The 24,281-nt window shown below is 45.1% G+C and overlaps 1 protein-coding gene across 7 annotated transcripts in view; it reads right to left on the reverse strand.

Moving 5' to 3' along the window:
* The window catches only part of Apbb2 (amyloid beta precursor protein binding family B member 2), a 316,947-nt gene that overhangs the window by 141,748 nt on the left and 150,918 nt on the right, over positions 1-24,281 (reverse strand). For all 7 annotated transcript variants that reach the window (XM_050149874.1, XM_050149871.1, XM_050149873.1 and 4 more), the window contains one exon: positions 4,608-4,676. In XM_050149874.1, coding sequence (XP_050005831.1) covers positions 4,608-4,626 — 19 coding nt within the window. In that variant the 5' untranslated portion in view covers positions 4,627-4,676. The remainder of the gene's footprint in view (positions 1-4,607; positions 4,677-24,281) is intronic.

The raw sequence follows: 24,281 nt of genomic DNA on the forward strand, positions 1-24,281 counted from the left end.
AGACTTTGTCCCAAAGAACAAGAAGAAGAAGAGAAAAGGTTCCCCCCGCCCCCACGTTTTTTCAACTAGGTTTAAGCCCACAGCTTCTTCAAGGACTCACAGGTAGACCAGGGGCAACCCCCCTAAGCGTCAATCTAATCAGTAGAAGGCAGAGCCAAGAGACAGAGAGCAGACACTGCTCGGGTCCCTGCAACAGACCAAGTCCAAATCTGAAAAGCCTGGGTTTTTCAGGCCAGCACATTGATTTATCTAGTTATCCTGTTTAAGTCTTGAACTTTTTTGCAAGTAAAACAGCCTCCGCTAAAACACAAGTATCGTCTATATAAAAGCCTATCAAAACTAAGTAAGCAGGAGCCTCTTTAATCTCATAAAGATGGCCTCCTCCACCAGAGACAAGGGCCCCAGCACAGGTATGGCCATGCAGGCCCTCCTCTGACTCAGAGATCTACCGGTGAAGACCTGGGCTGGAGACCATAGTGAGTAGTAGCTGCCTACATTTCTTCTCTCTCTCTCTCTCTCTCTCTCTCTCTCTCTCTCTCTCTCTCTCTCTCTCTCTCTCTCTCTCTCTCCCTCTCTCTCTCTCTCTCTCTCTCTCTCTCTCTCTCTCTCTCTCTCTCTCTCGTTCTTTTCTCTTTCTCTTCAGTTTTTAGAGACAGCATTTCTCTGTGTAGCTCTGGCTGCCCAGAAACTTGCTTTGTAAGACCAGGCTGGCCTCTGACTCCCAAGTGCTGGGATTAAAGGTGTGTACCATGACAGCCTGGCCGTACTCCTTCTGTTTTTGGAGACCTCTAGTCCTCTACAAAAACAGTAGGCTCCTTTTGATTCAGTAACAGACTGCTCTCTCAGAAATGGATTAACAAACAGCTCAAGAAGGCCTGAAGTGTGCTGCACGCTTGAAGGAGATTTTCATATTTTCTTTATTATTTTTTTTTCTTTTCTGCCACAGGACTTTATTCCCACTGAGGGGTTAACAGCAATATTTCTCCCCCAAGGAATGTTGCCTTCTGAACTACACCTCAAAGTATAAAGGAAATGAAATCAACTCAGATTTTTCACCCTCTTCCTCTTAGGGAGGAGAGGCAAAATAAAGCTGGTTTCCTGGTATTATCCACAAAAGCAAACTCTCTGTGGCTCTGGGCGATAAGAAGTTCTTTGTGAACAAAGAGGCTGAGGTGAGAAGGCCCCTCTGGCTACAGAACCAGGGAGCCAGCAGCCTTGGTACCACAGATCTTGGTTCCTAGATCTGGGAGAGCAACTTCACAGGCCAAGTCCCAGGACTTGTGAGAAAACTGGTTCAGCTCCTGAGCCTCAACCCACCTGAGGGTTTCCTGTGCCCTTTTCACCCTAACTGCCCAAGGCCTAGCTATGCTCAACAACGCATGGGAACTGAGGAGACTGGAGACACTGGTCAGCCATTCAACAATGTATATACATTCTACATAAATACATTCTAAATAAACATTACGTTAGACACAGTGAGCATACAAAACTTTTATTTATAGCTATTACAAAGAATATGACGTGGTTTTTTTTAAAGCTCAACCTGAGTCAGACAGTAAGAGAGAACTTATTACCCAAACTCACAGTGTCTGAAGGGGGAAAAGGGTATTTGAGACACACACAGAAGTTCCGCAGTTTCTCAAAGGAGGGAATGTTGAATTAGCTTGCAGGCCAGGCAGGAAGCCATCGGAGGCCAAGGAGGAAAACATCACACCCGACAGATGTGATGCGCGGCTACTTGGGAAATACAAAGCAGGACAGGTACATCTGGGTGAGAGTTAGGAACTATGCAGATGTGACCCCAAACCCAACAATACTTTCTGTTCATCTTTAAGCTACTACATCCACGCTTTGGGAAACTCTGTGTCTTTTATAGATGAATCTATTTTTAATGACACTATAGACTTCCACGGTCACGTCTGATGAACACAGTCAATGCTTGAGCGTGGGAACACTGATGAGGACAGAAAAACTTAGAGTGCTGGAAAGGAACATTACACGCTTTCTTGAGCAACCGACCAGCCGGCTTTCAAGCCAATTCCGAAAGGGAAATAACATTGAGAAAAAACAAACAGCAGCATCTATGAAACAGGAAGATGACTTCACTTTGTTCTGCCCGTACTGAGACCTGCTCAGAAGGCACGTCCAACCTTCAAGAACGGACAGGAACTTTCTAGACGGATGACAGCATAAACCTGGAAGGTTTGCTTTAGAAAGGTCCCCTGTGGTCACAACTCCCTGGAGCTGGAGGGAGGGACTGAAGGCAGACCTCATCAGAGGTGCTGGTCCCTTCACCCCTCACCAGCTGCCTCGTGACTTTCTGGGGCTGGAGTGGGGAACTTAGAACAAGACACCATGGAAATACAACACTTACTTTTCTTGTGAATTTTGGTGCCTGATACCCCAACACCGACAGTATCATTAGCTTTCTTTTAAAATTAAGTTTGATAACTGTTTCTGTGCCTTATTGTGGTGGTTTGAATAAGAATGGCCCCACAGGCTCACATACTTGAATGCTTAGGCATCAGGGAGTGGCGCTACTTTGACAAGCTTAGGAGGTGGGGCCTTGTCACAAGGAAGTGTGTCCCTGCGGGTGGCATTTGAGGTTTCAAAGCCCAAGTCAGGTCCAGTGGCACTCTCTCTTTCTGCTGCCCGTGGATCTGGATAGAACCTTCAGCTACTTCAGATACTTCAAGAACCAGGTCTATCTGCACACCACCATACTCTCTGCCAGAATAATGGACTAAACTGCTGAAATTGTAATCTAGCCCCAATTAAATGCTTTGTTTTATGAGCCTCGGTGGTCATAGAGTCTTTTCACAGCAATAGGGCAATAACTAAGGCAGTTATGTAGCCTCCAAGGAATAATAAAGCAACTTGAATACCTCCAGAGCATGGGTATATCTGAACAACAGCATAGAGAAGCAGGGAAAGGTTCTGGACATGACTGACTGCTCTCCCTCCATGTAGATGGAAGCGCATTACTTTGCATATTTCCTGGCCTCGTTCTTTTGTTGCTTTGATCCTGGATCTATTTTACTACATGAACATAAAAGATTGCTAAGGAATTATTCTTGGTACTTAAAGTGTATCATTTACCTATCAGTTATTCATTTAGTGAACTGGTGGGTTTGATAGGCTTACTTACAGGAACGTGGGAGGGATTCCTCATAGGAATGTGTGCAATTCTAAGACAGCTGCATCTCTGAGACGTCCCACCCCATCGTAGGTCACAACCTAATAGAGCCCTGACCCCAGTTAACTTCGTCTCTCCTGTCTACTCAAGCTCCTTTACACCAGACACCACATGTATGAAGGGCAGTAGGGCGTGGGTGGTGGAACCCCGGGTCAGTACATGTGACCATTCCTCCTCTGTACCAATGGGGAGCTTAAACAATCCCATTAAGATGACCTAAGATAAGATGTCCTTTTTAAAGGACATATGATTTGTTTTGAGTTTCTAAAATTAGCATACATATTTAAGGCCGTATTTATTCAAAAATCTACTCCCTGTCCAAGCCGTTACAGCATAACTAGGGACCTCTGAGGCTCAAACTTCTGACTACCCTGCGTGAGCTTAGATTGATCATATTTTCCTCCACTGCTTTTCTTATCCTTAGGAAAAGCGGGTTTCTTAGGGCTGGAGAGAGGGCTCAGAGGTTAGGAGCACTTGAGCTCTTGCAGAGGACCTGAGGTCTTCCATTCCCAGCACCCACATGCTGACTCACAACCATCTGTAATTCTAGTTCCAGGGATTCCAGTGCCCTCTGACAACCCCTGCAGGCACCAGGCACATATGTGGTATACACAGATACATGCAAGTAAAACACACATAGACACAAAATAAAAACTAATAAATCTAAAAAAAGTAAACTTCTTGCCCTTCATATACTAATACCAAGCTCAGTACTCACTTGGATTTTTTTTTTTTTAACCTCTTTGTGGAAAATGTAGCGCAGAGTTCTAGGTAATGGAGACAATTTAATGATAAGGTTAACGTTAGACTTTAAAGACACCGGCCCATGGTTAAGTCTAACTAAAACCATCAGAACTGGTACCTGTCCAGGGAAACAGAGAAGCTGTTTGCCACTTAAGTTCTACCTTATCCTATCCCGAGGTCAAGAATTAAACCCTACACCGTACAGTGGTGTGCAGACCAGCATCTGTCGTGACGTGAAGAGAGGGACATGCAGTAAAGTCAAGGCAGTGCCGCTCAGGCCTGAAATTATGCAGAATTAGAGCCACGGAGAATCCTGAGTCGGGGAACTCTAGTCTTGACAAGTCCCGTGACTCGGGATGCTGCTTACAAAGACTTAGCAGCGGCACCTTCTCTGCTGGCGGTCAGCAGTCCACAGGCGGCAACATACACTGCCAGGCGGTGAAGACGGAGCTTCAGTTTCCCGCCACAGTCAACTAATCTTCTTATAGACACCACAGCACACACGTGGTAAAGTTCAAATGACTTTTTATTTTTTAAATACCTACTTTTTCTATTATAGGATATAGAACAATGAAAATTTAGAAATGCCATTTTAGCAAACAGGAGCTTAACATTAAAATAACCATCACATTATCTGCGTACTGAAGTATGCAAAATCGTATCTGACCTGGAAGTACTTCTGACATGGATCTTTGGGTGTCAGCAATGGTGCAGGAAATGGGTTATAATCTGCAATCTAAAATTGAAAAACAAAGAAAATTCAGAAGTTAGAACCTCAAATAACAAAGCATAAACGGAAACAGGCACAGAACTAAAATTCCTTCCGAATATAGTCAATTTAAAACAAACAAACAAACTGGCAGCTTCTGTGCAAATGTTTGTGATGTATATAACTGCTCACACCACGTCTCCCGTGAATTCCAACTGCTACACAGCCGCATTTTTCTACCCACTCCAGGCATGTCCGTCTCAAGCTTCCAGTGCTTTCCTTGCCAAACACACACAAAGCTGAAGCCACCAAGGGAAAAAAAATCTAGTGAATGCTGCTTTTTAAAAATTAAAACCTGACTGAAAGCAAAAACAAGTAACAAAAATAGTGATTTTTTTTTTAAGCCCTGAAAAAAAATTACCATTACAAGAGGTTTATCTATAGAAAGGGCTTCTTGGAATCATTAAGTAAAATATGATAAAAACTCATTAAGAATAAAGTTGGCAGAAAAAGGAGCAAAAGATGGGGATAATGTCCAATAAACATAAAACATCAGTCCAAGGGAAACAAATAGCAGGCTGGAGCAGCAGAGGCTCTGCTGTGTACAACATAAAGACTGGGAAGCTCGGCAAGGCGGAGAGCAGGCAAGGGCACTGGGGAGAAGAAAAGCCAGCCTCAGATGTTTTGAGGGGCGACTTTCAAACATCGGAAGGTATTTTAGATGCGTGGGCACCACTGCTGGGCAAGTCCACTTCTAAGAATGTATTTTATATTGTGATTACTTTGGGAGATAGGCTCCCAAAGGTGACTCTGTACATCTCCCTGCACTTACCTGATCTGGGGTGGGGAGGGAGGAAGGGAAGGAGGTGTGTGGGGAGAGGCTATAATGCTGTAAATGGTAACTTTAAAACAGACAATCAAGAAGAAGGAGGAGGAGGAGGAAGGAAGAAGGAAAAAGGAAGAAAGAGGAGGAGAAGAAGGAAGGAGGAGGAGGAAGAAGGAAGGAGGAGGAGGAAGAAGGAGGAGGAGGAGGAGGAGGAGGAGGAGGAGGAGGAGGAGGAGGAGGAGGCAATTTATAGGTAGTCTCATATGGACTTTACCGTTTAATGGCCATGAAAATCCAGTAATGACCACACTATTATTAGGTAAGTGGCTGGCTCAATGCATTGAGAGACATCTACATCTCAACAGAGCAATGTGATGCCAATAGGGAAGCATAGTGGGTCTGGGTGTGCAGATAAGAAAAGTACAATTAAGCCATACCACTGTGAAATGAGTATGCATACCATGGCACATGTAACATGAGTAAAAATTTCTTTCTTTCTTTCTTTCTTTCTTTCTTTCTTTCTTTCTTTCTTTCTTTCTTTCTTCTTCCTTTCCTCCCTCCCTCCTTCCCTCCTTCCTTCCTATTTCTCATATTACAATGGGGGCAGGAAGAGGTTACCCTCCACTACTGCTTTCCGCCTTACCTCTGGAAACAGATTCTCATCTCCCAATGAACACAGAGCTCAACTACTGGCTTAGACTGGCTGGCTAGTAAACTCCAGGGATTGGCCTGCAGCTCTGTTTGCCGCCCCACCAGCCGACTGCCAATGCTGGGGTTAGAGTTGTGCGCCATCCCAACTGGCTCTTACATCGGTGCTAGGAATCTCAGGTCCTCAGGCTGGCACAGCAAGCACATTACCCATCCATCTATCTCCCAACCCCTAATTTGAGAAAAAAAATTCCTAAAGCATATATACATAAGTATAGACAAACAAGCACACATTTGCACAAGCATGTATTTTCATAAAGTTTTCCTAAACAGGGGATGAGGAGATAGCTCAGTAAGTGAAGTACTAGCCTGTGAAATACTTGCATAAAAGCAGGAGAATTTGCTTTGATACCCTAGCCCCTGCCCCCCCACACACACACAAAAAGTCAGGCAAGATGGTATATGCTTTAAATTCCGGTGCTGAGGAGGTGAAGACAAAAGAAGCCTGGGCAGTCACCCTAGACTAGCCTACACACATGTGTACACACACAAACAAACACACACACACACACACACCTCCTAAAGAGAAAAACAAAGCTCTAGAAACAACAGGAAACTGCCTCTACCAACTTAGCTATATCCCAGGGAAATCTGAAACGAGGATTTCTTTCCGGGGAGTCCAGCATCAGGAACGTCTCTCGGGATGATAACCCACGACACTGGGTTAAGAGCGGGACTGCACGATTCCATTATAAAAAGTCCAGAACCAGGAAACATTTCTGTGTGTCAAGAAGGAGTGTAGGGGTCGGAAGAGGAAATAGCAAGAGAGTGGCCCCAGGGATGCTGATCAAGACGAGGAAGCACTTCTTGACCTTTGGAGAAATCCATCAAGCCATGCCCTCGTGAGCTGGATCCTCATTGCACATCCATGAAAAGTTGCAAGAAAAAGTCAAATGCTGGAGGTTTTCTATAGTATCCTTTGAATTGGAAAAATTCTTATTTTCCAAGACTCTTGCATTCTAATCTCACCTTTTCCAAACCAGTAACCTTTAACGGGCATAACTCCCAACTTAATGGTTCAGATAATGACCTGACACCTGGGCTGCCGGCCTACAGCACATTCCTAATTATGTCTCCACATGCTGTGGAGTAGGCTCATTACTCCGCTATAATTGAAGGGGTGGGTTTGTTTGGTTGTCCTGAAACACCAGGAGATGCCTCTCCTGCACCAGTTTGTCTCTGGGCTGAGCATCCCAGCTCCTTAGCCTTCACGATAAACTTCATTTCTTCGCCTCCAGTGCACCTTACAGCACATGCGCAGACAAAGATAAAGTGATAGACACATCTGGAAAATGAACACAGATAAAGCAACACAGGAAGCCAAGAAGAAGAGACTTACTTGCGTGAAGGTTTCCGGTATACTTTTATTATACAGAATCCCTCAAATATTTCTGCTTCCTTGACCTGAACAAACTCCATCTTTAATATAGGTAAAAGTCAGATGCTCTGCTCATCTCTGCTGTTAGCTACATGGCATCTCCTAAATGTGTCCTGCACCATGACCATATATGATTATACAGTCCCTGCTTGCCCTGGGTCATTATTCCATTACCCTTCCCTACTTGTCCTGTGATGGTAACTGGATATTACCCATCACCCATTGCACACCTGTCTGTGCCATACATGATACCTATATCAGGGGACGCTCTGGTGAACAAAAACACTTCTCTCACAGAACCCAGCTCTGGAACGTGATGAAGGAAAAAAGAGGGGCCAGATAGGAAGTTCAAAATGCAGTGTGAGGTAGGAACAGCATTTAGGTGAAAAATATTTATCCAAACCTATTATCAACAAGACATCCCCTGCCTTTGAAGCTGAAACATATAAAAACTCTTTTTCCTTGTTAATGTGGTGGTTTACAAGAGAATGATCCCAACATGCTCCTATATTTAAATACTTGGTCTCTGAAATGTTGGTGAAGGATTAGGAGGTGTGGCCTTGCTGGAGAAGGTGTGCTATTGAGGGCAAATTTTGACACTTAAAAAGTGTCATAGTTGGTTTGCCCTGTGCTTTGGGGCCTGTGGCAAGGCAGGACAGCAGGCTGATGTGTGTCGTGGAGTAAGGCATCCTTATGGCAAGGATGGAGATGGTAAAGAAGAGACGGAGTTCCACAACCCCCTTTGAGAACACAAGAATGAGCGGACTAGAATCTCCCTCTAAGCTCTCCCTTCTCCCAACAGCATCATGGTTTGTTCACCAAGTCTTCAACATGTGGCCTTTGATGAACATTCTAGATCAAAACTACAGCTGTGACAAAGTTCTCAAAAGAATGGAGGGCAGGAATCACAGCCACAACCTCTAGAAGCAAAAGCTAGACTCTTGGTTTCTAAGTTCGCTGACTCTGGTATGACATTGTAGAGGAATGACACTGCAAAACTGAGGGACGCTCTACACGTTTCCACAGCCTCTCTCCAGGCCTCCACTAAATCAGTCATCTCTTTACAGATCCACACTCAAACCCCTGCCCCAAACCTCAGGAAATGACAATCCCAAATCCTTCCCTCTCTTCCTAAAAACACTTCCCAGGACAATCTTACGGGACCCCACATATCTCCCTGACTACGACCTTATAAGACTACAGAAGGAATCCTTTACTTTCTTGAAGTAAAACTCAGAGATAACTTAAGGACACATAAAAATTATTTAAAAAAAAAAAAAAAGAGAAAAGTAAGGTTGGGATGAATTTCAAAGGACAACTTGTCAGGCCCGAGGACACCAAGGGTCTCTAGGAAGAGCTGCCAGAGGCTCGCCCGCGCAGGGAGATGCTCTTCTTACCACTGTATTCATACAGGCAGATGGGATGTGTGCTTTTCTGTCACTTCGGACAGGACGAGAGGTACTACAGTCAATAACACTGACTTCAAAATGCTCATCGATTCTTAGAAAAGTCCCCAAACTATTCCTACCAGTATCTTCCAGTTAGAAGCTTGTCCTGCTGGAATCCCTGGTGCATGCTGAGATGGTAGGCAATGACTTAGGTTTAGACCTAGGCATGGTTAACTATAAACCTACACCAGTCTACCTCAAAGGGTATGTGGAAGTGTTCTGATGGGGGAGAGTCTTCTGTTTTGTGTTAATTTCATTGGTTAAATAGACTGCCTTGGCCCTTTAATAGGTCAGAAAATTAGGTAGGCAGAGTAGACTGAACAGAATGCTGGGAGAAAGAAGCCGAGTCAGGCAGTCGCCATGATTCTCCCACCCGACACAGACGCAGGTTAAGATCTTTCCTGGTAAGCCACACCTCGTGGGGCTACACAGATTATTAAAAATGGAAAAAAAAATGGGTTAATCAATATGTAAGAGCTAGCCAATAAGAGGTTATAACTAATGGGCCAGGCAGTGTTTAAAAGAATACAGTTTGTGTGTAATTATTTCTGGTAAAGCTAGCCGTGCGAAGCTGGGTGGGAACGCAGCCCACTGTAGCTCATACTACAGTGTTCCAGAGTACAGGGTAGTCCTGGAAACTATGACATCACGACCATCCCAGCTCTTCACAAAACAGCAACAAAGACTGAGCAGTGAGTCGCCTTCTATACCCATGAAGGCCATCAAGCCACACCTAAGATTCTCCACTTTGAAAATCAGGACCTCGGCCCTGAGTTCTAACTTGCCACTTGGGTCCTTTATGCTGAGAACCAATGCCTTGTGTTTGTCAGGGGTACAAATGCCTTGGTTGCACACTGGGATCACCATCAACCTAACAGTTAATCTGAAGATCAAAAGGGCAATCTTAGGTTGCTGGCCCGCTTGCTTTTAGTATCTTGCACAATCTAAGCACTCATAAATGACTGCGCTAAACTCTCATAAATGATAGCGCTACTACTGCCAACATCTTATACATATGTGATCTGTTTTCTCAACCGGGCTGCAAACGTTCTGAAAAAAAAAAATCCAAGTGTGTTCTGGAGAGCTTTGTCTACCCAACAAAGTCACCCTAAAAACTTCAGTGGGTTCACATCTTCCTTCTTCCTCTGCCTGCCCTGTCCTAAGCTTTTGTGTAAATGTTCACAAATAGTAAAGTGAGCTCCGTTTTTAATGGGAAAAAAAATCTTCTGACATTATTGAAATAATCATCATCTCATCCTGTCAAGCAAGAAGAGATGATCTGTCAAAAAGAAAAAAATCTGTGTCGATGTATAACAGAACCTGAAAACCTACAAGCTTATGGTAGCTGAGAAATAGTTTTAGACACTGTCTGCCAGGATTAAACTTTTCTACGCATGATACTGTGCTATCTATCTCTAACACAATCGTCAGGGTTTTCATGATTTTCCCTGAAGAGCTACATCTCTATTTCAAGGTCTATAAAATGGAGCTCCTACATCAAATGACGAGGGTATCAGCACTCACCACTCACGTGGCATTGACAGGGCTCTTTACTACATGTCAGGCCTGATGCCAAGTAAATGCTTTAGAAGGATGATCCTGTTTCTTACTTCCAACAGACCTACACAAGAGGTCCTGTGACGACGCCAATACTGCAGACCGAGAAACAAACGCATACAGTTAGATAGCCTGGCGGAGGTCACACCCAAGGAGGTCATGAGCTGCTACCAGGACTCGGACCTGTTTACCCCTGAACACCAGGCTCCTGGCGGTGCCACGTTCACTAGAACGTTTTGCATGAAGACGGCTCCACCTGAATTAAATGATGCCACCAGATAAATCTTGCCACATTTTCCAGATTCTTTTGGAGGTGGTGTGCAACTTCTTCAAACACAGGCAAATGAAACCTGAGTCCCCTTTCCTAGCAGTTCAGGAAAACAAAACAATACAATTGAGAGGAAGTACATGAAATTTTATCTGACCCTGGGGATAGCTTCTAAAATCGGAAATAGAGAGAAGTTCAACTTTAACCTACATGTTTAGTACAATACACAGTGTTAATTAGGCGACCGGAGTGTGTGATTTTGTAGTATGCATGGAATGAAAAGCACATAATAAGCAAGTGCACATGCAGAATTTTTCCCCAACATTTAAACAAATTTCTACAGGGAACACAGTAAAGGTGCACACACTAAATTCACATATAATGCTGAGCTCTATGGAAACAGACTTGAGTTTCTTATTCCGAGGGACATAAATCATAATTAGTAATATGCTTTTTGCCATCTACATACTTAGGCACATGACATATTTCCTAAGAATCACTTGTTTTGTTTTGTTTTTTGTAAACTGACCACTCACTAAAAACGCAGCAGAGAGTGAAAAACTCAGCTCTCCTGCGGAAGGTACACAGACTGATCATCCCTCTGATTTTCAGGCCTTACACTAAAACCCTGAAGGATGCAGACTCTAGTTCTTTATTTTCCTCATTTGGTCTTCTCCAAGACAGAGTTCAAAACCAGTCCAAGTACGACATCAACAAAGAATTCTACACACAGTTCAGGAGGAGACTGAGGGCTACACACAGCCCAGGAGGAGGCTGCCGGCTACACACAGCCCAGGAGGAGGCTGCCGGCTACACACAGCCCAGGAGGAGGCTGCCGGCTACACACAGCCCAGGAGGAGGCTGCCGGCTACACACAGCCCAGGAGGAGGCTGCTGGCTACACACAGCCCAGGAGGCTACTGTCTGAAATGCTTCTCTGGGGAAGACATCCGCAACTGGAAAAGCAATACTCAATACAGACCATTAAATATAGGCTTCCTTCCTTTCCACTTAGGGTTACTTCTGTATCTGCGCACCAGAAATTTTTAAGGGGAGGTGAAAGAATTATACTTCCTTCATTCACGTACATGAACCCCACGTTTTGTATTCCGAAGGCATTATACTGTGGTACAAATAACAGCAATGTCTGATGCTTCAAAGACATGCCAGTTCTAAATGCACTGCTGGGTAGCCGCGGCTGACAGACTACACTGACATACCCATCGCCAGGTTCCTGTACCCCTGCCATCTGTTCTCACCGTGCAGCCATTCTCCAATAGCTCTGTGCTCAGTTGTGTGACTTGTTTTGGTAACTGTCCACATGGGAGGACACAGGAGCTCACATGGAGGGCAGGCCCATTTCCAGTCCCCAGGATCTCCGCTACCTTCATGAGAACACTCACAGGCTGGCCTGACGGAAGCAGGTTAGAGAGGCAGGTAGAACGGCTGAGTCCTCTTGGTCTGGACCATATTATACCAGCCTAGGCTGGCCAGACAGAGGGCATGTGGGGGAGCACTGCAAAGTGGAGCAGACCTGCAGGTCGCGCCTGTGGCTGGCTTACACACAGGGAGCAGGGCAGACTCCTCAAAGACTCGCTGAGCACCCGAACATGCTGGTGAATGTGTGAGCAGATGAATGTTAAAGGCTGTCAATCATAGGTTCCAGGAGGCTGACCTGGTTGTTACAGGCTGCATTAGCCTCCTCGGCTGTGCTCATGCTATAATTTCTACTGTGCACAACAGAGTGCTCTGGAGGGGAAACTCATAGCAACAGCATTATGTCCATTGGGCTAGCTGGCGAGTTAGCCCTCGGGATATGTGTGCCTCTGCCTCCCTGGCACTGGGATTACAACCACACAGCGCCGTTCATGCTTGCCTTTTTCACATGGGTTTTAGAAATCAAACGCAGGTCTTTATGTTTGGATAGCAAACACTTCACTGGGTTATCTTCCCACCCAAATTATTCTCTTGTTACGATAAAATATAACAAGGCTAAGGAAATCACACAAAACAAATCACTTATTATGAAGCAAATGTTCTTATAGAATTACTTCCCAGACCGCAGAAAAGACTTCACCAGCTATCCGAAGAGGCCTGTGCTAGGCACCTCTCTCCCTCCAAAAGAAACTCTTGACTTGATGGTAATCATGGATTTGTACTTCTTTTAAACCAGAGGACAGAGTATAATCAACATAGTTAAAAGCTGCCCATTTTTAAAAATCTGATGTTAAGTAACAGTTAATCTACACCCCTCCCCTAATCCTCTCTGTTTCATGACCATTACTGAGCTATCTGAGCTGCGGAGTCTCCACAGTAACGACTTTGCTGTTGCATGTTTCATATCAGTCTCTAAGTTCCTACAAAAGGCAGTTAGAGTCAGAGGCTTAGAGCACTGAGCTCAAGCCCACTTCGAGGCATGATGTGGGATTCCCCTCTGTATGCTGTGAATACCACTGGTGAATAAAGAAACTGCCTTGGCCTGTTGATAGGACAGAACTTAAGTAGGTGGAAAAAACTAAACTGAATGCTGGAAGAAAGGAGGCAGAGTTAGGGAGAAGCCACGTAGCCCCGCTGGAGATAGACACCAGAACTTTAGCCGGTAAACCACAACCATGTGGCGATACACAGATTAATATAAATGAATTAAATTAATATGTAAGAGTTAGCCAATAAGAAGCTAGAGCTAATGGGCCGAGCAGTGTTTTAATTAATACAGTTTCTGTGTGATTATTTCGGGGCTGGGTGGCCGGGAACAAACAAGGGGCCCTCCTTACAACAATGCTCCATCAGGAAACATGACACCTGGTTTTCATTCATTTCTAAGGTTAAGCCACCAATGTTGTTTGATGTGTGAATCCACAAGCTGCCTGGTGGTGCTTTTTCTACTTCTCTCATCCTGCCTTCACTTCCCATGTGGAAATAGTTCAGGAGACATGTCCCCTCGTCTAGTTCTTGGTTATCTGACAGTACAGTCCAACTAAAAGAGCCAGGACAAGCCCCTGACTCTTTCCTACTTCTGAGACATTGACTTGAGTTTCCATTGACCTCAGAAGGTGAACAATATATATTTTTTACTCCATGCCATCAAGACCTCATGGGTTTAAACATGCAAGCCTCAGTCTTCCCTTAGTAGGAGACTCTTGAGTTGACCCCTGCGTGGTTTTGATATGCCCTGTTAGCATCATGATATCGGAGCTGCTTCAGGCTCTTCTTAGTGACAGCACTGGTCGTCTGATGTCCACTCTCCAGGCCAATTCCTTAAGGAGAGTTCAGAGGAGCAGTTTTCTCTGCCCTCTGACCTGCACAAGCCCAGGTTTGTTCTTTATATTAGAAAGTCATTTTTCTGGTATCAGAAATCCCGGTGTGTGCTTTTCTATCCTTGGATTACCTTACATTTGCTATTCTATTTTCCTTGGCCAAAAAAGGGTTTCTATTTTCGGGGGGAAAAAAGATAAGAGAGGGTTATCAAATATCTTAGAGGTAAAAGCTGAGGGGGACTGATGGGAGAGTAGCAAGACAGGGACAGAGAAGACAGGAGGAAAACGATCAATTAGAACAATGTACAGGAATATATGTGTGTATAAAAATGTTATCATGAAACCCCAAACTTATTTTATGATAATTTAAGAATGATGGAAGGGGGGAAATACTGAAGGATTAAGGAGGGATGGGTATGGGGGAGGGGTGAGATATGGGGGAGAAAAGGGAGCAGTGACTGGGTTAACTAAAACTAACCACGTGTGAAAACGCCTCATGGAAAGCCGCTAGTTAGTAAGCCAATATCAAAATATAACTTTCAAGAAAAAGGAGCATAATGGGATTACCCTGTATGAGTTGACAACACCTGTCTTATAATGCATGGGTTATGAAATGAAAATTTTGTTGTAAGGCATGGTATATTTCCCTACAAATTATTAGTCATAAAGGCTTCAGATGTTTCCATAGCAATGCACACTATTGTTATTGTCCTGTGGTATCAACCATAACTATATGATAAGACACACTAGAGGCTAGAGGACATAGAGCAATCAATCTCAATCCCACCAGGAAACTTCCTCCTGGATGGCCAGCTATCAGAGTATCAGACAAGCTGCTGGGGGGAGAAGACACCAGTGGTCTTCCCCACAGACAGACCCTGTCAGGAACATGTGCCTGTTGTAATAGTGGCATGACTGCTATGGGATAGCCAACTACTCCCTGTACAAAGGGCATGTCATTATATTGTGTGAAATACAGAAGAAGAATTTTTAATTAAATAAGGACCAAAAAGTTTCTGTTAAAATACCAAGAACAATGTGTCACTTTCTCTTTCTGTGTAGACTTGTCCAGAAGGTTTCTCCTTCCTTCTGTGCTCTGTTAATTTTAATAGAAACCTACTTAATTCTCCAAAACACATAATTTTTTTTAAAATGTGGTATTAAATTTTTCTTCAAAACTGTTCTCTTGAAACACAAACTTCTTCAGCCTCCCCGCCCCCTGTCCTGGTGTGGAGTGCCTTCACCCCACCCCCTTGCCCTCACCCCCTCACCCCCGCATGGTGTGTCTTCACCCCCCACCCCTACCCCCGCGTGGTGTGCCTGCTCTCCCCACACACTGGACCTTCTTTGTCTCCTTCAATATTTGTCACTATTTCCAAATCTTTATTTCTTCCTCTCATTTTGACTTTGAACTTATTCCTCCTTTTGCTCATGATTTCTCAATCAAGTTCTCAAGGGCAACTTGTACAGTTACTGGATTTTGTGTTCCTTCTTAGAATTTATTTCTAAGATGGCTTTTAGATTTCTTTTGAACTTTTAGAATTCTCTGGAGTTTTGTCACCACATCTATGAGGCTTTGGTTTGTTTTAATTCCAACCTATGCTTTCCTTTGACTTTTTTATAGGGTTATGGTAAACTTTACCCTTCTTCTGAAATAATACATTACATTTTAATATTTGTTTATTTATTTTTTCTTTTGGGCATATATTTTCCGAGTGTTTATATTGACTTCAGAGACATGCTATTCTATTTTTATTCAGTTTTTAAGAAGATACGTATTATTATTTTTAATTATTATGAGTAGGCATGGGCTTGTGCACATGAATGCAGGTGCATGTGGATGAGGCTGTAAACACCTTGGAGCTTGAGTTATAGTGACTTGGGTTCTGGGAACTGAACTTGGTAGATCAGGCTAGCCTCAGACTCAGAGATCCGCCTGCCTCTGCTTCCTGAGTGCTGGGACTAAAGACATGTGCCACCACGTCTGGTTTTCCCAAAGTTCTATCATTACTTCTTCCTTGAAAACCAAATCAGTTCTCATTTTCAAAACTGGCAGTGAAACCACAACCCACTAAGCTATTGAGCCAATCCTGAGTGCGCCGCACACTGGCTTAGAGGACAGCTGGAATGTTAAGGACAGGACGTCTACGGCCACACCACCCTCAACACACCCACTCTCCTCTGAGCTCTGAGCTAAGCAGCCAGACCTGGTCAGTAATTGGATAGAGACAATGATTTCTAAAGCCTGTTATCACACATAGACTAACTGACCAAGCATCGTGCTAAGGCTTTCTACATATTTACCATATGGATTTTCCTAACCACGGCGGGCGGGCGGGGGGGGGGGGGGGGCGACGACACTACCACCCCCATTTTAGAGACGAGGATACATCTATAAAGCAAGAGCTAAATATTAGGAGGTAGTGGAACTAGTTTGTTGCAAACTTCCCTAAACTTCAGTTATCATTTGGAATAAAAATAATATTCACTTTGCATGCTTACCATGCAGAAATGGAATAAAGGCACACATAAAACAATGAAAGATAATGTTTCAATTACTCCCCCAGGGCCCGTTCCCAGGTACAATCCAGAATTTGTTATTGAGAGGACATAAGATGAGAGATGCCTGGTGTTCTTCCAGGTACACCTCATTTACCTGTCATACACCTGTTCTGAGGTAAATGTCCCTGTGGTGGTTTGAAAAGAAACGGCCCCCATAGATCCACAGGGAGTGACACTCTTAGGAAGTGTTATACTGGAGCAGGCATGTCACTGTGGGGGCAGTCTTTGATATTTCAAATGCTCAAGCTGGGTCCAGTGTGGCTCTCTCTCCCAGCTGTCTGCCAATCCAGACGTACAATTCTTGGCTCCTTCTCCAGCACCATGTCTGCCTGCTGCACACCACCATGCTTCCTGCTGTGACATGAATAGACTACAAACCTCTAAACTGTAAGCCAGCCCCCAATTAAAAGCTTTCCTTTGTAGGAGTTTCTGTGGTCATGGTGTCTCATAGCACAAGAACAGTGAGACAGACCCCACCTTCATCACGCACTGAGAGATAGGGAGCGTGTGCCGAGCATTCTCAGTGACAGAAGAGGTCAAGCCCACATGGCAGACTGCTTTTCCAGAGGGTTTTAAGGGAGCTGAAAACAGCGAGCGAGCTCATGTTACCCATGCGGCTGGGCCCAGAACAGTGTGTGGCTGGGTCAGTTCCATGACACTGATGGAACCTGCTAATGCTCTCTTTCCCTAAGACATCAAGACGGAATGTCTTAACTGAAGGCAAAAGGAGGCGCGGGCGCAATGGCCAACCTCAGACTCAGAGACTCTTGGGAGAAGGAAGGAAAGAGACTTGCTGGGGGAGGGAGGGAGGAAGGAGGGAGGAAACAGAAGAAACTGTCCTACTCAGAGAAAAGACAATGAAATACAAACCCAGACTGAAATCACTACGCTTCCTAGTCACCTCAGGGCCTTTCAGGGTTTTTTTCTTGCACAAGTTGTTCCTTCTGAGGCCCTTGACTGAGTCTGAGCTTAGAGAGGACACACGGATCAGGAGTGCTCCCTGGGGGGAAGCAGGAGGGAAGAAAGCATTTTAGGTTCTGACCTGGACTAGGGACCCAGAGAGACCAGGAGCAGCATGGGGTTTGTACAGAGAAACCACGAGGTCACCCTCTGCCTCTAGCCACCACTGTGCTTCCTCAGGAAAACTTTAGTCAAGGGGCTGAGGTGCAACGCAGCGAGGCACTTTCCACACAAACATGGGCACCTGGGTTCACAGGCCAGCGTCCACATAAAAAGCTGTGTGAGAAGGTGTGGGCTTACAGTCTGTGCCCCAGAGCGGTGGAGGTGGCTTCCTGGAGCTCGCTGACTATCCAGCCTTGCTAGCAAGTCCTAGGTCCCAGGAAAGGGACCTTGTATTTTGTCTCAAAACACAAACTGCATGGCTTCTTGGGAATGACACTTGAGGGTGACCTCTGGCCCCCACATGTGTGTGCATATGTGTCCCCTAAGACACAGCCTCACTACTTCTTCCTTCTCGCCTTCCTCTTCTTCTCAAGATGGAAGGCGTGCTGTCACCTAGATGTCTCATTCCTGGCAGTCCAAAAGAGGTGCAGAGACCCCTACATACCACCGTGCTGAAGCAAAAGAGCTTAGGAAGGTCCATCAACATCCATTCAAGGAACTTCTTTATCGATGGTTCTCCCCAAATTCTCGGGTTAAAACCCCTGTGCTAGTTGGTCAAGAAGGAAGAAAATTGGGTTCTTTAAAAACTATTACAGCTTGGGTTTGGAAGGTCCTACACAGGCTCACATGTTGGAACAGTTGGCTCCCAGATGGTACTGGGGTTATAGAACCTTTGTGGGTACTGGGCCAGCTGGAGGCTGGTCACTAAGGGTAACAGCTCAGCTCAGCTTTGGACCCAGCTCTCTGCTTCCTCAGCAGTCACGATGTAGCACAGAGCCTCCTCAAGCTGCCCCTACCCTGGAGCCTCTTGTCATAACTTCCCAGCCGTGATGCGCTGCACCGTAAGCTGAAATAAATCCTCTTCCCTTAAGCTCTGGCTTTCTGTCAGGTATCTGTCACAGTGAAGAAACAGCAACTAACACAACCACCCACCTGATATATCTCATTTACTATATTCCAAGTCAGCTTCAGGGGGCAGCCAAACAATAGCCTAGCCACACTGATTGGGGACCTGACACCATCAATTCATCCTCCAAAGCTACAAGCTGCCTTTCCCTGCTGCCACCTCCACTGCCACCATTTGGATCTAGGTGAGCTTTCACGGATGCCCAGGAACACCTGGAATGCATCTTCCCATTGTCTGTCGTCTGCTGTCCAACCCCCACCTCACTACACCCGCACAGTCCTGCATCCGCCATCATCATCATCATATGCACACACCCCAGACCACCATGAGATGGACTTGGGGACCACACTATCTCTCCTGACCTCCCTCTCAGCAGGTCCTGTGAGCCATTCTCTAGGTGAGTCGTCTCACCTCCGTTTCCTAACTAGAAAGCGCAGAGTACCTAGCTAGCACTTAAGGCTCCCATGGGAGGTAGGTCAGCATGTGTAAAGCACCCAGAAAGGAGTGCTTGAGGGTGACCAAGACTGCATGCTAATGACTAGTGTGACATGATACCTGTGGTGGCACTGTAACTGGAGGGGAACCAAGAGCATACAAAAGGAAAAATCATACCAGGTATTGCAGGCAACTACCCAGAGATAGTAAGGTCATGAATTCTAGAGAGGAACCTACTATCGACTGGGCCTAGTTCCTAACTGCACCCCAAATATTTGTCCCTTCATCTCTCATCAAAGAAACTGATCTTTGCAGCAGATGGAGCCCATTATGGAAAACCACCACCAAGCAAAATGTAGTCCCAGCTGATACATCTACAACACAATTCCTGCACCTAAGAATCAGGGAACATTCAGGAAGAGGGGGAGGAAAGATTGTAAGAGCCACAAGGACCAGGAAAGCCACTGTGAGATTAAATCTCCTAGAAACAATGAAGAGGCTCCACCCATGATGCCTCAGTAACACGGCTGCCTAAAGGAGACCTCAGCAAGGACAAACACCAATAGACACGCTAACATGGAAGGGACGATCTCTCAGGACCCATTCCTAGATGGAGAACTTCAGGTGAGAATGCTGAGAGCAGGAAATAGTCTTCCATAAGGAAGATGAACCCTCAGGCAGGCACTGACATCATACACGCACAGCACTAAATGGACTAGCTATATCTGTATTTAGAGGTGTGTGTGTGTGTGTGTGTGAGAGAGAGAGAGAGAGAGAGAGAGAAACAATAGCTATTAAAGAAAAAGAGGTCATGAACTCAGGAGGAAGAAAGAACAGTTATATGGGAGGGGCTAGGAGGAGGAAAGAAAAGGGAAAAAGTGATATAATAGTTTCATTTTTGAAATAATAATTTTCAAAGACCACCTTAACTGCCACCATCATCACATTATTAGTTACTTTAAGAGTTTCCATCCACCAACTTAAAAAACAAAATTCATGCTGAGTGCTGAGAACACCTCAGTCCTGGCTCAATCTGGCCAAACCAGCCAACTCACCCCAGTCCACCCCCAGTGTATACTTACATGATCTGTTCTCTACCACCTGACTCCTAAGGGGGCCTAGACCTGATACCCAGCTCTTTAGGGGGCCCACTGAATGCTTCCCATGTGCAAGGGTCTTGGGTTTCTGGGCTTGGGCTGGCCTGCTTCCTACAGGGCATGTGGAACACTGCCCAGCTCCTGAGTGGTTCCTAAGGGGAGCACCATGAATCCCCCAGACAGCACTGAAACAGTGTGGAGGTTTCTGTAATCCTGTCCAAAAGGTCCATGAGCTGAAAGAAATAACCTTTCCAATGGGGAAAATGAGGCAGCCCAAACACGTGTCTGTGTCTTTGGGTTCTGGGTTTCAGTTCTTTGATGCCATCTGGGAATGTCAGAGGCCATACCCATCAAGTCTCGCTTACAGGACTGACTAAACACTAGCTGATCAAAGATGAAGGACATGCCTACACAGATGGGAAAGCCCACGAGGCCTCAACCCAATACAAAGAACTACAGGCAATGCTAAGAGCAGGAGAAAGAGCCTTCCCCAGGGAAGAGCAAACCAACTATTGGTTATTCAATACCAAATGGTCAGCCCTGAAAACATACATGCAGGTAACAATATACAGACCGAGCAGGTTAGTTTATATATTTAGAAATAGCTATGTACATACATAAACATACATGTATACAACAATGACTAATGCAGGAAAAAGGCCATGAATTTCAAAGAGAGCAAGGAGGGATATATGGGAGGGTTTGGAGGAGGAAATGGAAAATGATGTAATTACATTCTAATCTTAAAAAATAAAAAAAAAGAAAGAAAGAGGATACATAGGTTAATCCCAAGTCTTTTTTTTTTTTCCAATGAAATGTCCAACATCCTTCTAGGACTCAAATCACAAGGCCATGACTAAAGGCGGGATTTTATCAGATGATGTTCAAAGTGCCTCTCTCTTTACAACGTGTCTCCCTATGACTTACTATCTTTTCCCCCTAATGGTCTACCAGACGATTTTCATTTCCGACCCTATCTCCACGAGGCACGTCACCAACCATTCCTACCCTCCATATCTGCATGAGACATGGAAAGTCTAACATGATGAAGAAGAAAATCCAATTATTTTCCTTACCCCACATGAGCAACTGAGCATCCCAAGATAATTTTTTCCTCCATAAATGTACAGAGCCTCGAATTTCTCTAAGTCACCAGCTTGGAACGTAGCCACAATACATTTTGGAAAGAGGTAGAAAACGTAATAACACCATTACCCTGAAATCCAATAAAGCCTGTTGGAGCTCCACATTTTCAAGAAATCAAGACTATTTATGCTATTATCCCAAGTGTAGCTGTCATTTCTGCCACAGCCATAAACACATGCAATGTACTTCACCAGAAAGTGAGGCTGTCATAAAAGGGGCGGGGAGTGGGGGCAGCTAAGAAGATACTGCCCGTGAACAGTACCTTAGTGGGACTTGCTACAGAGAGTTCATACACATAAATTCATTTAGCCTGAAAATTACATTTCTAAGTCCACAACTCATCACTCCCAACTGTGAACATTTTCAGTACAGGGTATTAAACTTCGGAGGTTGTTTTCAACCAGGCTTAAAGGTCATCCTGAAGATCACCGACATTATGTATCCATCACAGCATATAGGAAAAGGCTCATAATAGCTTTCGATTTACTCCATCTAACATTGTGTTTGGTTTTGCGTACCAGAAAAACTTATCTAGGAACAGATTCAACACATACGGAGTCGGGATGCTCAGCGCTACTGGCAATGGCTAAACAGCAGCAATGTCAAGGCGGCCATTTCCACAGGGCTCTACCTTTCCTTTATTCTTGTCCCCCTCGTGACAGGATGGTTGCTCTGATTTGGTCACCTAATCAGCTTCCAAGGGAAAAGGAAAGGAAAAGTGACATTTATAGACCAATTTGTCATGTTTTATCAGGATGCAAAACACTCTGCCTAAAGCTCCACCCTAAACTCATTGGTCTTATTCTAGGATTTTAATGACTAGAATGAAGCTGTATGTTCACTACAGGGAATTCTGGTCACCCAGTGTGATGTGGGCCCAGGACCCTTCTATCACATTGGACTATAATCCATAAAGCTTTCCTACTGGAAATCTGCCTAGTGCCCTCTCTCCATCACTGGAGATGTCCTTCATCCTTCTCGGTCTTTCTTATTTCTCCAGCCCCAGCATCTGGCCCACTCTCAGCATCAAGACTTGCTTGATCCACTTCGACTCTACCTTCTCCAGTGACACTGCCCATAAGAACGGTCTGTCTTAAGCTAGTGTTCTTGAAGTTTTAAAAGAAAATATTGACAAAGTCATTTAAAGGAGGGAAGGAGGGAGGGACGGAGGGAGGGACGGAGGGAAGGACGGAGGGAAAGATTATTTGGGCTCCGGGTGGGGGGTTAAACAGCTCTACAGCAGCGGGAATTCCTCCTTTCCTGGCGTCTCAGGGCAACAGAAGCAGGGATGGGAAAAACGTCATCTCACCAGATTCTGACCTTGGAGCACTGGCCCTGTGGTTTACAACAGAGACCATAGCACGACATTCAAATCTAATCTCCATGGCTTTCTCTATGGCCTCAAACAACATGCTTATTGTCTCTGTGCCTCAGATCCTTCATGTGATACCGAGGGATGAAAGTGGTAACAAGGACACAAGATGAAAGCAGCAGACAGGAAGAACTGCTGCTTCTATGTACTAGACATTAATACTGCTATGAACACTCTCACGTACTAGATATTAATACTGCTATGAACACTCTCACGTACTAGATATTAATACTGCTATGAACACTCTCATGTACTAGACATTAATACTGCTATGAACACTCTCACGTACTAGACATTAATATTACTATGAACACTCTCTTTGTTTCTGCCATGACATGTGCCCTGTTGGTCCTTTCCCATCTATCAGGTCCCATCTAATCAACATCCCACTTCCTGTGACCTTCAAAGACCATTCATGGCACCCCGAGTCCCACATCTGATCTGCCAGCTACATGACCAACCCACAGCCACTCCCACAACACTACATTCCACGAGAGAGAGAGAGAGAGAGAGAGAGAGAGAGAGAGAGAGAGATGCTCTCTTCTCCTTATTGGCCCGCCTCTCCTCTAAGCTGATATGAGACATAATCTGATTGTCAAGGACATAATTAGGGTCACCACTGGTCACAGGTACTGCAGAAAGCTCATTGTGGGGTTAAACATATAACTCTTCCCAAACTCCCAGTGATATCAGGATAACTCCTGGACTCCAGCAGGTTGAATCTAACCATGCTGTGATCTAAGCACTGCTTTTCTCTCACATCTTCTATCTTCTGATGTCCCAAACAATAGGAAATGTTCTTGGCTTCTGTCTAACTCCTGTGGCAGGACAGGATGGTAGCAGGATGCGTGGTTTCTGTGTTAGCCAGTCTGTCGATTTTAATGGCATCAAGTTTCAGATAAGCAGCGTGAAACCTGAGCTCTCTGGGGACTCGCTCTGCACCCTGGGAGCCGGGGACCAAGTTCCCATTATCAGATGATGGAAAGGAAGGACATGCGGAGAACAAGTGAAAACCTGTGGATTTCACTGCCCACATAACTGAGAGAACATTGACGAGAAAGCAGACATTCTACAGAATATTTAGTAGTACGCACTCATTATTCTTCACATATATCCACGCAGAAAGGCCTAGCCATGGAGAAGCTAGCCATAAGCTGACCTATCCGGGGACTCTGAAACAAACCAGGCCAACCCTTTCAGAATTCATCCGTTTTATTTTGTAAGGATTCCCGAGGCTTTCATTTGACACAGCAGGTTCACCGCCTTCAAAGCAAATCTGGGCTTCCATAAACCAGCCAGGAAACCTGGAGAAACCACTCTACTGATTCCAGAACATCCCCGTGCAGCAGCTTGGGTCCCTGATTGGCTTGTTGTCTGATACAGGCGTCACCTGTAGCCCAGGCTGGCCTTGGACTCAGGACACAGGCGCCCTCAGCTAACTAGAGAAGTCAAAGGGAAGGCACACAAAGCGCCCCCCCGCCCCCGCCCCCATGGATGACTTTCCAAGCCCTTCTGCCCCAGAAGAGGGAACAAGCAGGCTCCTTGCCAGT

This window comes from Alexandromys fortis, unplaced genomic scaffold, assembly GCF_014885135.2.
Source record: "Alexandromys fortis isolate MF-2015 unplaced genomic scaffold, M_Fortis_MF-2015_v1.1 scaffold_0, whole genome shotgun sequence".
Classification (NCBI taxonomy): domain Eukaryota; kingdom Metazoa; phylum Chordata; class Mammalia; order Rodentia; family Cricetidae; genus Alexandromys; species Alexandromys fortis.